This window comes from Nicotiana tabacum, chromosome 15, assembly GCF_000715075.1.
Source record: "Nicotiana tabacum cultivar K326 chromosome 15, ASM71507v2, whole genome shotgun sequence".
NCBI lineage: Eukaryota > Viridiplantae > Streptophyta > Magnoliopsida > Solanales > Solanaceae > Nicotiana > Nicotiana tabacum.
The window spans coordinates 83,371,704-83,387,283 of record NC_134094.1 but is presented as its reverse complement, the minus strand read 5'-3'; the positions used below and the strand labels follow the sequence as shown (position 1 = coordinate 83,387,283).

General features: G+C 36.5%; 1 protein-coding gene across 1 annotated transcript; it reads right to left on the bottom strand.

Annotated features, from left to right (window-relative positions):
- Positions 1–3,263: 3,263 nt before the first annotated feature.
- On the bottom strand, positions 3,264–12,715 carry LOC107761103 (carbon catabolite repressor protein 4 homolog 1). The gene is made up of 12 exons (XM_016579269.2): positions 11,999–12,715; positions 8,589–9,342; positions 8,061–8,147; positions 7,900–7,983; positions 7,723–7,809; positions 7,543–7,629; positions 5,120–5,173; positions 4,946–5,037; positions 4,742–4,856; positions 4,373–4,520; positions 4,075–4,226; positions 3,264–3,490 (listed from the first exon to the last, which is right to left on the bottom strand). Exons 1-11 carry the CDS (start codon positions 12,154–12,156, stop codon positions 4,081–4,083), a joined length of 1,812 nt encoding a protein of 603 aa, XP_016434755.2. The 5' UTR covers positions 12,157–12,715; the 3' UTR covers positions 3,264–3,490; positions 4,075–4,080.
- Between the last annotated feature and the right edge of the window lie 2,865 nt (positions 12,716–15,580).

The following is a 15,580-nucleotide window of genomic DNA, read 5'->3' as shown; positions in this document are numbered from 1 at the left end:
TCGATTTTAGAGGCAATGTATTCTTGGAGTATTAATTCTCACTCGTTTGAGGTAAGTATCTTGTCTAGGCTTGATTTGAGGGTATTTTTCCGTATGCTATGATGCTTATTATATATTAAGATTGATGCATATACGAGGTAAAGAGCGTATATACATGCACCGTGGTTATTTATGATCCGGGTAGACCTTAGGCTATTATATGCCTTGTTTTACTATCATGCATCTTTGATACCGTATTTCCTTCACTTATATGATTATGTGAGCTATTATTCATCCTAAAAATAATGTCTATGATATTTGCTTATCTGTTTGAGACATGATAGGACTATTTTTACTATGTTAAGTTATTTTCCTTAGCCGTAGTCATATTTTTCAATTATGATAATATATTCGCATGTTATGTCTCTGTCTCTGTGTACTCTTTATATGTTATCTCAGATGTTGATAGTGTCCTTGTATGAGACACTGATTTGAGTTGAGTCGTGGCACGTTGATATATTCTATGCTGTATGTTGATTATGATACTATGAGATGTTAACATATTGAGACTTGAGGAGATTGGTGATTGATTTTGGACCATAAATCCATATTGAGCAAATTGATGACTGACCTTGGCCATAAAGCCATGTTGATATTGATACTGAGGTGACGATTGCATTAAGGCCCCTCATATTGGACTGAGTGATATTGATTGTTGACTTTCGATCTTAACAACGCTTGGGTTTGGATCTGCCCCTCCGGAGTCAGATGATAACCCATGGTACTTTGGGTCCTGTGAGTGCAGGCACATGAGATGTGCTTAGTGAGGGACTTATGCCATGCATTCGTACAATGATGAGTGTGTGTTTGTGATAATCCAGGGGTATGTATTATCCCAGGCATTGTGAGAGTGTTGAGAGCATGATTGAGGGGTACTTGTACAAGGCACTATGAGCATGCTGAGATTGTGTATACTTAATGATCAAATTGTGATATTGTTGATTTTGTCATATATATTTGACATGCAGGCATAGAGTTGTATTTTTCTTATACTAATTGTTATTTGATATCTCTACTTGATGTATAAAGCTTGAAATCACAGTTTACCTTGATAAATCCCTTTTTAAGTGATTTTTATGGAAAACTTTGTGTCTTGACTGATATACCTGAAAAGCATGCATATTTCTCCTCTTATTGTGTTAGAGTTGAGCATGTTATTATTCGAGCTGCTTTTCCTTATATATCATATTATGTTGTTATTGTTGTTGTTGGTTGTTGAAAGTGAGCATCGGACTTTGCCAACCTCGCCACTGCTTTCTTCGAGGTTAGGCTTGCTACTTATTGAGTACATGGGGTCGATTGTACTAATACTACACTTTCCGATCCAGGTATCGCTGATAGTAATGGCTGTTAGTGAGCTATTTATTCGAATTTGCTTGGAGATTTGGAGGTAGCATTGTTGTTCCGTTGAGCCCTTGAAGTCCCCTACTTTATCTTATGTTATTATTGTTTAGTCTTTTAGACAGTATTGTATTTGTTCAAACTTTGTATTTAGTACTTTATAAAGCTCATGCACTCGGTGACACCAGGTTTTGGGTTTTTGGTGGTTTCAATTGTATTGTCATTATGACTTCAGTTATTTATGTTATTCTGCTATTAGAGATTATTTATTATTGTTGTTGAAGTTTAATTCCGCATATCGATTCTTGGCTTGCCAAGCAAACAATGTTAGGCGCCATCATGGCTCCAGTGAGACTTTAGGTCCCGACATCATGCCATGACTATTGTTCTTAATACGACAAACCAAATGACCCCGCTCATACTGGTGATTCTTCAATACTCGGACCAAAAAAATAAGAGTTAATTCCCTAAAACCACCCTAAACTATTACGTTTTATCAGTTTCCTACTTAAACTATCTGGTGTCCCCAAACCTCCATGAACTATATCTCTCTAATTATTACAGTTGTGTATGATGTACGCTCCTAATTAACTTTAAAATGTGCCAAGTTTATGACACATTGCTAATTAATTAAGCCTAATCTAATTACAGCTTAATTAAAGATCTAAGCTAATAATCAAAATTTAAAAAATGGGTAAAAGCCTTTGTTCTTCCATCTCCTTCGACTGCGGTTACCCTTTTTGTGAATTTGGATTCTCGCTATTAAACCTCAATTCAATCTCCTTTTTTCCTCATTAGCCTTCGATTTCACAGTGAATTTTGATTTAGTACGAAATTTGGGATTAAGAAAACTAGGGTTTGACAAGAAAGAGAAATTATGGAGAAATGAATACGAAAACATTAGGAAAAAAGGTCATCTTATAAGAAATAAGAGAAGAGAAAATTCAGATGGAACCCATAAGATGAAAGGAAGAAGAAAGGTAAAAAAAAAATGAACTACTAAGGTGTGAAAACAAAATCCAAGAATATAAAGAAAGTTGAAGGAAAAAGAAATTGAATTTTATAATGATAATTAACCGTTAGAGTATGCCAGGTGGGGCAATTTTATGGATAATTTCATCTTTCACGCGCCTTTAATCAAGTTATCTCATATATTTTTTCAAAATAATCAACGAGGGAGTTTTTAATAACTAAAGAGATATTGTTCGGGAGGGTTTTGTAGCCACCGGATAGTTCAAGTTGGAATCTAACAAAAACATGAACGGCTAAAGAGATTTTAGGGTATTAACTCAACGTACAAGTATTTCTAGCTCCTTTGACATTTTAGGTCAAACTTAAGTTTGGTCATGCTTAAAACATATCGTATATCCACAATTAAATACCTAAAACTTAAACTTCTAGTTCTAAAATCCAAAATAATACTGTAACTCAATGTTCCAAAATTTTCCCACGCACAGTACGACAAAGTACAGAAGAATTAATGAAACTACAAGATATTATGATCAGATTCTATTTGCTCCTATCCAATCTTTTCGAACTACTGGTATAACATTACTTTGGTCCATTCGTTGTATCTTTCCACGAAGTGATTTCTTTCCTTAATTCTATTATATTATATGGAGGATCAGGGAAAGAGAGGAGAACAATAAGTATTGAACCGCACCAATTTTGTGGGAGACTCCCATAGACAACCACTGGACTGTAAGTCTTGGTGGTCAACGAAGTGAACCCACTAGACTGTAACTCTTGGCATGTCGGACCCTCTGGAAATGTTCAGGGCCGGTAAAGTAAAAAAAAAAAAAAAGCTAGCTTTTTAAGTGTAGCTAGTCGTCAAATGTTGAAGCAGCCCGTAAAGGTAATTGAAAGGTAGACACGGTAAGAGATGTTTCTAAAATTGGGAAAGGTAATAAGATTAAACATTATCATCATTTTTCTATGAGATCAAGGGTAGCATGATACAAAGAAGCTCAACACCTATACCATCAAGGGATACCGGGAAAAAAAGAAAGAAAAAAGAACATGGCGGCTCATCTACTATTCTTACAATAACTTATCTTTAATCCTTGTAATTGTTTCTGCTTCTATTTTTGGATTCATCCTGCAGCAAGACCTGTAGCAAATTGATATTGAAGGTTAATGCTCCCAAAAATTTTAGTGACACAATGCAGAACACAAAGCTAACCCATAAATAAAGCCAGCCTTAAACAGATGTACAAACTTGAAGGCAGTTACCCCCTAACAATAAAAACAAATTAGAATTCACTGCATAATGAAATTGATCGAGTTGAACACAAATACCATTACTGACAATAGAATCAACAGCATGCTGCTTGCAAACCTGTTCAACTAATAATTTTCGACCCACTCACATCACTTGATGGCAAAACACGAATGGACACTTCCGGTAACACGAATAACATTTGCACTTATCAATTGAATGACCTGGGGCCAGAAGCCTAATGTTTACCATTTCCCAGCCACTTAACTAGGCCGGTCCTAACTATAAAATCATTGGATCAAGACCACAGTTGTAGTTCAATCAAACTAGACAACAGATCCTTTTCTCCTTTACTTTTCCTCAATTGGGTACCCACCAAACCCCCTCCCCCCGCAACCCTCACACCAAAGGAAGAATCATTAAGTTATTGAATTAAGGAAATGATATGTTTAGATAACGAGGAAAAGAGTACAAACCCATGATCAGCGTCTAGTTCTAGGCTTGCAGCGAAACTCAGCTAAGAGTGCTATATGATCAGACGACCACTCTGGAGAAGGAAGTGCAGTGTCTTTTCTCAAGCTTTCTTCATCCAAGAGCTCCAATAAAGATTCAACAGTTAATGAGTCGGCTGAAAGAACAACCATCACACATATTAGCCTTCATGACACATTCCTTTAAAGACATACAAATACTGCATCATCCAAATATTTTTATGATGAAAACATCAGTAACAAATACATTGTCAACTCAATTGGAGAGAACTTTCCGCTATACCTGAGTAGAATATATAATCATGAGTGCCAATAAAATCTCTGGTGCAGTTTGTAAACAAGGGCTCATTGGTATTAGGATCCATCCTCCTCCTTTGCTGCTCTAGTCCAAGTCCCACCCCCATTCTGGCAAAGGATGAATAAGCACTAACCTACAGAGAAGGATGCCACAACAAAAGAAATGTTTTAATATATCTTGCAGAGCTTAATACAGAATTTAGTTGCTTCAGTTTTGCTCTTGGAAACAGAAGAGAATTTGGAGGAAACATATCGACACTGGAAAAGGTGGATGTGGAGATTGAAAAGCAAAAGAGACAGTGGCAGAGAAGCAGGAACGGTAATGGAAGCCTTCCAAAAGTTATTGAAGTTTTACCAATGGCAGCTGGTGTGTTAACTTTGTAGGTGGACGCAAAATACCAAGAGGATCCACTGCTAAATCTGGATGCATTGGATCAACTTTCCCCAAAGCAAGAAGTGTATGAGGAGCACTGCATTATAACAACTTCACATCAGCATGGGAATTTTCCAGCCTGTTATTTCTATGAAGTGGGGAGGGCTTGGGGGAACAGCAACTCACCTTCCAGGTACCGAGTTAAAATCACCACAGACCAGCATTGGGATGTCAGCACTGGCAGCAATTTTTTCAAGTCCTTTAAGAAGTGTGTGAACCTGAGAAGTAAAACAAATTAGCCAATGAGTTGCGAACCAAAAAAGAATGGAAAGACCTATAAGTAATGTATTGAATAGCAACCTGCCAAAGCTTGACATCCCTTAATTCTTGCTGAACGTTTACATGTGTATTGGCCTGCATACAGAAATGGAAGGAGTAATTTCATTAGATGCATCAGCTGGATAAAAGATTATGATCTACATTCATTTAAGCCATCCCAGGAATATAAAATTCTATGATGTATCGTTGACATTCCACAAGAGGTACTTATCAGTGTTACTGACTTTATTAACGAAAAGAAAAACTCAAGCAGGAAAATATTCATCACGGCATGGCCACAAATATTAACAAGTCAATCAGATGCGTAACTTGTTCACTGAACATATTGGAAATGGCATTCTTCTTCTATGGTAGATATGTGAAAGGAGCTGAATTAGAATTAATATTCTTTAAAGGGAGCAAGATCTAAAAGGGCCTACTATTATCCAAGCATCTGTTCCAAACTGCCTATCCGATATCAGAAAATCATATATTCTTTTTCAACGCATTTCAATTGTACATAGAATGCAGCAACCAAGGGCAAAAACTTAAGTTGCTCGGACACGAGTGCGGGTGTCCGACACAGGTGCGGATCTAGAGGCCGGATCCTTTGAGATGTAAATTCTAAGATTCAGGAATACGGATCCTAGTACGGATGCGGGGATCCGGCTAAAAATAACTCAAAAAAATAAAACTATAAAGATATCTCTAAATTATGAAAAAATTTGTGGAATACTTACATATAGCTTGTAAAGTATGAATTTCTTTTTTATTCTCAAGTTGTAGATAAGTAAAGGATTGATTTCCTAGATAAGATATGCTTTTTTTTTTCAAATTTACCCTAGTTTTGGTTCTGATTTCGGGAATCAAATTGTATCTCGTCTCGAATTTTTCCATCCGTCGTGGTCAAACCCAAAATTGTTTGACCAAAGCCGGTACAGATCCCATACTAGTGTCGTGTCGACACAGGTGTTGAACCTAAACTGCCGTGTCGGAGCAACTTAGGCAAAAACAAGAAGAAAATTGGGTGAGATAACATAGCAAGTTGTAATTTAGAGAACCAGAACCACTGGTTGAACAGGTTGCGCAGCTGCAAGTTAACACAGCATGAGGCCTAGCCCTACTAGAGTTTTTCATAATATACGAATGAAGAGTCCTTTATACATATTCTAAAATGAGTTTGCACCAGAGACACGAGAAACTGTAAGGAAGCTATTTTACAAAAGTGATTGGGCGGCTTTGTATAATAGCCCACGTACTGTTGGCGGTTCAACTCGAAATCGAGTTCGTTGTGAAGCTTGCCTTAAGAAAATCCCACATCGGAATGAGGAGAACAACATTAGATGCATATAAGGGCGAGTTCAGGGTTCAACCACTGAGGCACCTTTTGGTTAAAGCCCAAGGAGAAACAACCATGAGGCCTAAAGGTTGGGCCAAAGCGAACAATACCTCGGTTGCTGGGACTGGGCCATTACACTTAGGTTGCCTCAAAGTCCACATTAATTTTGATAGTTCATCTTTAACCAACTTTCTTCAAGCTTAGGTTCTAAAAGATTATACACCAAACGCTTTCTCATCTTTCTTCAGCTTATGACAATTTTAATCGCAAATAATATTTATAAAAAGGGAATAAAGCACTTGAAATCCCAAAATGGATTACTAAAATTAGAGGACACAAATCTACAGCAGTTGAGAAACCTTAAGCTACCTCAGCCAAAAAAATGAAATGAAGACAAAGGGGCAGCGAAATGTCATAGGAGTTAAATGACACGGACTTTTCACCAACCTATCATAGCATAGTGCATTATATCTACAGCCAATCAAGCAGACACCAAAAATGGTGCCCAACTCAGTACATGAAACCTTCTAAATCAAAAACATGCTTTAACCTAAAAAATCCATTAACAAATAACCATTTTTAGAGATATAAATGCTTCACAAATAACCTTTTTCTATATGGGTCCAATTTCTACATCCTGCTCACATTTTTCCAGGTCAGACGTCAGCATTACACTTCCTAGTGGCAATTTTATTGACTAAAGGGAAAAGAATTTAGTGGATTTGAGATGGTATGTATAATCAGCTAATGATTTTGTCTGCGCATTGTACTAGGCTCACAACATAAATGTATGTGGGACATTGGACATTTAGGCATCCCTGAATTTTCTTTAGCTAATGCATGTAGCAAGAGCAGTGTATGCTTAGCAGTAAGAAAATCCATCAAACAAACAACCTGAATTGTACAAACAAAAGATGTCAACAACTAAAAAGAAGAGCAAAAGTCACTTGAAATGATAGATAAATTGGAGTTGCCAGCATAGTATGGGGCTATGAGAAGACAAGTCCTTTATTTCAGAGAGAAATAAACTGAACATTTCAGTGCTAAAGAAGAAGATGAAATAAAAAATCAGACTCCTTACCACAGTGCTAAAGAAGAAGATGAAATAAAAAATCAGACTCCTTACCACACAAACTAGTTGACGCTTCCCAGGGTTGTCAACCCCCTGGTTACTGAACTTTGCTTCCAAAACCACTATAAGTGCAACATTATCCTATTAAAGAGAAGTCGTCAGAGATAATAGGCCAGTTCTGAATTTAAATTCAGACAGTCCAAAGATAAACCATAGAAAAATTCAGGAAGATACCTTAACCAAACGATTTAATGCAGTCTTCTTTTGGGCAATGGGAACCACAGCATCAGTCAAAGATTGTGCAGCTTTATTGAACTCGACCTGCAAATGAAGCATGTGATTATTATTTGTTATGAAACAAGTGCATCATTTCTACTATAAAAAAATAAAGGCCTTCTCCACTCATCGTACCTCATATTTTTTAACATGTGAGAATCTATCTCGGCGGAAAAATGTAGCACAGCCATCAATATTGTTAATACTCCCATTAAACACCTGCACATGAGAAGAGTAGGATGGTTTAAAAATTCAAAAAGCCCGCAAATGCAAAACTTACATTGAGCAGAACGAACCTCTGCTGTTTTTCTTTTAAACAGAGCTTGATAACCGTGTTTATCCAGCTCAGGAGCAAAGAATTCCTCAAAATGATTACTTTGAACCTGAAAATTGAAGCATACAGCAATGACACAAAAGTATTTTCCTCCTTTTCTTAGGTACTTCCTATATTCCACAATTTTTTTTGAGATAGGTAACATGTCTATATTCCACAAAATTATAATGGAAAGTACCCTTATATATTTTTAAATGAAAAGTAACCTTGTATTTTAATTTATTTAAGAATATAAAACACTTAACTGATGAGAGAAGCTGCCTCTTTTTTTTTTTGAGAATAATGAGAAGCTGCCTTTAGTAGCCAATCAAGTTCAAAAAAGCAAAATTATCATTTCATTGAGGGAAGAAAATGAGAATCTTTTTGAGTAAAGAGCAAATTAGGAAAATTACCCATCACAAGATACTGAAATTAGTTTGACCTTTACAGAACTTGTAAAAATAACCCATTCTTAAAAATGAAATTCCCAATATTAGATATTACTCCCTACCTCTTGAAGACAAACAATGTCTGCACGGTAGCCCACTATTTCACGCAATAAATTTTGTCTACGATATGTCCAAGCAAGAGCCCAAGAGGGGCAATAACTGTATAATTCGCTTGTCGCATATGCTTCAGACAGAATATTGTAGGAGAGCACAGTGAAAGTTCCTGAAGAAGACAATCGACCATCTAAATCCAGATGTCCGGGAATATCAACTCCACTAACGGAAAACATGCGACGTGGAGTTGGACATGGAGCTGGAATCACCCGGGACGTCAATATGGTACTAGCAGGTCCAACAGGTAATTTTGTTTCTGCATCTACAACAACACATTCAAATTTAAGTGCGTGACCAATATCATCTGCGGTTGGTGTATATGTTTTAGACCGTCCAACTTCAAACCAGGTTTCGCCGCCATTTCTCTGGGTTACTGCTGCAGGGTATAAAGGTGCGGTTCCATTTGCCAAGCTGCCACTTGATTGCGAAGAAGTCAAGCTTGAATTTATAACACCAGATCCAGTACTATTAAATCGTCCAAATATTTCTTCCTCCTCATTTCCATTTTCATTCACAGCACTAGCGGCACGTTCATGCAGAACACGATGATGTTGCCATGCATCTGAGAAACATTTAGGTGAGCAATGGTAACTCTTAGTGACAGGGATTTTGGCCTTCACACACCCAAGGCACTGCAATGTGGCTTGCTCAGATGGATGGATACTACAGATGGCGACTTTCTTATCACTTTGTATACGATACCTGCAAAAGAACCCATCGTATAGAAGTAGTAAACCACAGGAACAACAAAGAATATATTGTCCCAAAAGATGAAGTGGTATAGAGCTTCTTAGTTGCCAGTAAAATTAAACTACGTAGTCCCAATAGCTAACCAAGTACACCCTCTCATGACTAACAAATATTGCTATCCTTGCACCACAAAGGAACAAACATTTTGACTGACAGTTACCAATGGAGAAAGTGCTAAGTTTAATGTGCCAAACAAGAGGTGCTCCAGTCCAACAAACTCCGCCAACTTGCTACAATTATCATACATCAAGCATAAATAACAAAACTGGTGAAGCAATCGCAGGTGCCAAATTGTGCCCACTGGGTTTATTGCTGAAAGCATTTTAGGATTTCCTTTCACAAATAGACTACTAGATATTAAATGATTCCTAACTGATGAAAAAAATCTAGATTAATTACATAATATAAATCTTAAACAACAGGTCGGTATCAAATCACTGCATGCAAACTGGCATAGACATGCTAAAAGCCGACTGGTCTCATTGCACCCTCGCACTCTGTTGAGTAAATGTTAATGTTTTTACACATCAAGACAAAGCTGACTGTGGAACAGATAGCTCAATAATAACTGCACCTAGTAGCATTTTGTTTCTTTAACAGCACACGTATAGCACTTATTTTTCTTCAATTCGCATATGGTCCACTTCACTGAATGCTAGTGCTTCAAGCAACAGTTACCAAGAGATTTGGACCACAACAAGTTAAAAACGTATAGACCATAAAACACATGTACTTGCTATAAATTTCTAACAAACGAGATACAAGATATATGGGGTATCAGGAAATCAACTAAAACACCTAGGATGATTGACTCTTAACATTTTAATACAGCTACAGAAGTTGTGAAATTGGGATATTTGAGTCTACCAACAAGATCCAGATGGGCGTCTTCTCTAAAGGTAAGGTAATACCATGAGGAAAAAATATTAGAAAATGAATTGTGAGTGTTTAGTGAGCTCGTATTCATGCTGAGTAAATAATGACAACCCTACTGCACTTAGATCCTTTATCTGACATAATCAATTACCTCATCTTCCAATACATAGATTTCTTCCACGTCCAATTAAGGACAAACGTTTAGTAAGAACAAGAAATATCCACAGTTATATCTTGCTAATATACTCTCTCTTGCCCTTTTTAGTTTGTCCCAAAAAGAATGACACATTTCTCTCTTTGAAAATTATTTAATCTTAGCATCCTCATTTTACCCTTAATGACTACTTAGACCCACTTTATATAAAAGTTCATTCTTTTTTTTAACGAGAGAAAACGAAAAGACATATGAAACTCTCACCACAACTAAAATGAGCTTCATCATAACTCTCACCACCACTATAATTTAGGCACTTTGCACATACAGTCAAACCTCTCTATAACAGCCTCGTTTGTTCCGAATATTTTGGATGTTATAGCGAAGTGCTATTATAGAGAACATATATTATAACATAACATAAAAATTGGTTCCGAAAAAGCTTGGCTTTTATAGTGAAGTGTTGTTTGGCTTACACATCAAAATTCTTCTTTAATTTCTTAAATTTCGTGCCCTTGAAAACATCTTCACATAAGATGGAGCGGAGGGAGCAAATTCTCAATGAGCAGACTTGATCTTTGCTATATCTAATGCCTTTGAAGTTAGTGACTTGTGCTAAATTTAATGTCTTTCTATCAAAGGGAAAATAGTTGAAAATAGCAAAGCAAAACTTGAATTAGAAGCTTCTTCCATAAGACCATACACATGAAGCTCCAATGGGTAAAACGCACTGCAGCACAACGTTTTAAAGTTTCATTAAGCTATGTGATTTAGAAAATATGCCATGACAGCTTTGTCCTCTTCAAAAATCAATGATCTACACTCATTAGTTTGTGAAGCAAACTGTACCTTATAGCTCATAAATGGAGCTTAGACTTTGATAACATTTATCATGGTATTTTAATCATATATTAGGACAGAAAACGAATCCAAGCTGCACTTTCAGACCATACTTCCTGCACTTGAAGGAGAGTGGCGGCAGGGATTTTAGACACATAACCTTTTTCTTTAAAGGCAGGGGCCACTGTACGGATAAGAAAGCCTCAACCTACATATTTCTTTTTGCCAAAAGTATACAGCTTTCAGTTCACTCACTTAACCCTCTCCCCACCCCCACCCTCAAAAGAAAAATGCCATTCCACACCAAGTGAAACGCAAATCCATAAAAAGATTAGGAGACCCTAGAACAGCTTGCTATTTCCAACTATATCACATATTCAGATCAATTCAAACAATTAGTATTCCACTTACTAGCTACAAATCCTCAAACACTAACACACTAAACAGTACAGAATACAAAATGCTAAAGCAGATATGCCACAAAGTAACCCTTTTTCATACAAAGCAGTAGCCGAAAAATTCAAATCACAAGGCAAAAAGTACAGTGAAATTAATACGGAGTTTAGGCTCCGTACTAATTAGACAATTCATAATTGTAGGTAAATATCGTGATAAGCATTAAGTGACAATCTGGTAAAAATGCTTATCACCTACTATGAAAGGTCAAAAGTCAGATTTTTACACTGTTAGTGTATATAACTTAAATCCATACACAATGCAAAAAATAAAGCAACTGACCACTTGTATCTCAAGAAATAGCCGTCAACAGGGGCAGACTCAGGGACATCCTCAGAAATGACTTCCTTATTCGGACGACGTAAAAGCACATAAGGAGTGAGCTCACAGCCTACGATCGGAATATCGGACGGGAGATGCACCCGTAACACACTCAGCATTCTCGTAGCTCACAAAGTAGGGCCCACTCTTCTCTTCTCAAATTTACTACACAACCAAATTCAACAAAAGTTAGTGTGCGTGGGCCGACATATGGCGGATCCGCCATCACCTGCCTTCGGCACCAATCGCCAGCCTTGCTTGCCGCTCTACTCCGTTAATTAAAACAACCTAACAAATTCAACAAAAACCCTAGGAATTTTGAATTAAGAAATGTTAAATTCAGGGGGAAAGAATTGAAAAATCGAATCAAATGCGGAGTTGAGAGATTTGGGAGAAACAGATCGGTCGAAGAGTTAAGAGGGAAAGTTCAATTTTGATTAGAGAGAGAGAGAGAGAGAGAGAGAGAGAGAGAGAGAGAGAGAGAGAGAGAGAGAGAGAGAGATTTAGAGAGACGTGTTAAAGGAATCGATTGATTGGTGAGTTAGGGTTTTACAGAGAGAAGAAAGAGGGGTCGTAGCGGAGCTGAAGAGAGTCGTCTGAACCTGCTAATTCCAACACAAATATATACGTACATACTTTATCAAAGAAAACGAAATATATTAGTGTCTGTAATTCAATATATAGTGTGTGTTGTGCTTGTGTATATATTATCACCATTATATGGCATTGAAATCAACCAATTGATAGAATCAAACTTAATCTAATGGATTGTTATGATCTTTTGAAAAAATATGTTTAGGTACAAGTGTGTAATAATAAAGAGGGCTTATTTTCTTATATAAAAGAGCTACAAGAAAATAACAAATGCAAGTTAATAAAGAAAGTTGATTTGGTATAAAAAATATTTTAAATAAAAAAATAAAATTACAAAGTAACATTTTAGACTTTAGACCTTATAAAATACTATACTTAACAAGTTTCTCGTGACCGTCATTTTATCCATTAATGTTCATTAGAGAGTGTGCTCGAGAGGAATTGCTAGGAAGACCTCCTCAAAATTCGATTAAAGAAAATGACCTCTATTTTCTTTCTTACTTATTTTTTGGTCCAAAAATTGCTAACACATGGTTTAATGGTTTAAGGGTGGCCGGGGTCAATTTAATATTATCAAAACTTGGGAGTTAGCTACAAAAGTTAGAAAAACATTATTTTTCAGTACTTTATCTCTCTCCCTCCCTCCTCAAGAACATCACCATAGACCCACCCCAGGTCGGGTTTGGTATACCAAACGTTGATTTCGGACCAAAAGCAGATCATGATTGACAATCTCGTGTATTATGTGATTTTGTATGACTTTAATAATTTTTAGCTAACTTCAAATTCATCGTTTACTTTTTCTTAAAAGTGTGATTTTGGGTTTAAAGAATGGGTTGTTTGAAGTGAAATGTATGTGTTGTTGTTATATGTAGTTGGCTTTGTAAAACGAGATGTTTTATAGCAAGGATGGATATTGGTCCCAGCTGATCTACTTCGGGGCTCTGTATTTTCAACTATCGTAGTTATCGCGATCTATGTTCTATAATAAACCTATAGTTGATGATTGTCTATTTTTAGCTGCTCGCCGGAACTGTAGTTTTATTGATTGTAGTATGTGTGATTTATGAATTTAGCTCTATAATTTAATACATTTAATTTACCTTACCTCTAATTCTAGGATTTATATCCTAAATAGTTGTTTAAAGAGGAGATCATCATAATAGAATCAACATAATTATACACTCATTCATCTCTAACCTTGTATGTTCCAAGTTTATATTTTGAATTATTAACTGTGACATTGGTCTTTTGTGTTTTTGAACTGTGACATATGTTGTTTTGGGATTTTGAACTATGACATTGTCAAGACCCAAATCTCACCATAGGCTGTGATGGCGCCAAACACTGCCGTTAGACAAGCCAATAATTTAACAACACAAAAATTGACGATTCATAATACATATTAATACAATGGTGAAATAATTAAGTGGAATTTCTCTGTTTTTATAGAAAATACCATCACCATTTTCATGATTAGAATATGATCAATAATAAAATCCCGAATGTAGTAACAGAAATACACCCACGAATAATAGTATAACCCCCCCCCCCCAAAATCTGGTGTTACAAGTGCATGAGCATCTACTAGGATGTACAATACTACTATAACAACAGTTTGGAACAAAAAATAGACAGAGTACCGTAAATGAATAGGAAGGTGATTTCGTGTGCTGCGGATCGTAGCATAGAGAGTTTCTCACCACAAAGTCTCCTCAGCAGCTACACCTATGCGCTGGTATGACCACCAAACGTACATGTATCAGTACCTGTACAATTAGTGCAGAGTGTAGTGTGAGTACATAAATCAATGTGTACCCAATAAGTATCTAGCCTAACCTCAAAGAAATAGTGATGAGGGATCGACATCGACACTTACTAGTGATCCAATAATCAAAATACAATAAAGGTAGACAAATATGGAGCATGGCAAGTAAAAGCAACGAAAATAGATATATGTGCATAACACGATCCTCAACAGAATAGCAGGTATGAATCCTCAAATACCGAATACTACCTTGAATAGGACATGTAAATTATCAATAACAAATAAAATGCCAAATTTTAAGTCATAAAGACTCATAGGTACGCTTATGCACGACTCTGTCGAGGTTGTTCGACCCAATCCATAAAATAGTGTACATTGTCGAGGTCGTACAGCCCGATCTGTGGATGCATCTCATAATATTGTCGAGGTCGTATGGCCCGATCCATAATAGTAGTGCTACGGCGTTTAGCCCGATCCCATAGGAATAATGAAACTTTGACAGATCACTGGCCTCACTCATGAATATATGTGTGAGTTGTAAAATTCAAGAAACTTTCGGATAAATACGTACAACGTGGGAGGAATCCGTAAAAAGGAAGTATAATTTCCACGACTAATCAAGTAACGCGTCAAGTATCTACAATAGCAAAGTTTGATATTCTACGCAAGTAGTCACAGGTAAAATATAACCTAAAGCATCTAAACAGGCAAGAATAACTCAAGTAATACAATTAAAATATGGTGTGAGTCTAAGTCTACTCGGACATAATCGAGAATCTAGCATACGCACGGATACTCGTCACCTCGTACGTGTGTAGCTCCCATAACATGTAGTATGTAAAAATATATCACATATAGGGTAAATTCTCTCTTACAAGGTTAGACAAGAGACTTACCTTGCTTCGAAATTTGATAACTGGCTCCAACGCCTCAAACCAATGCTAAATGATCCGAAACTAGTCAAAGAACATGCAAACCAATCAAAATATACTCAAGGACTCGTAATTTAACAATTAGAAACAAATTCTCAACTACACACGAAAAGTCAACAAAGTCAACCCTCGGGCCCACGTGTCCCGATTCCGAAAAGTCTCAAAAATAAATATTATTCATAGCACCACGAACTCAGATATATAATTTATTCTCAATTCTATGTCCAATTTCGTGGTTAAAACTCAAAA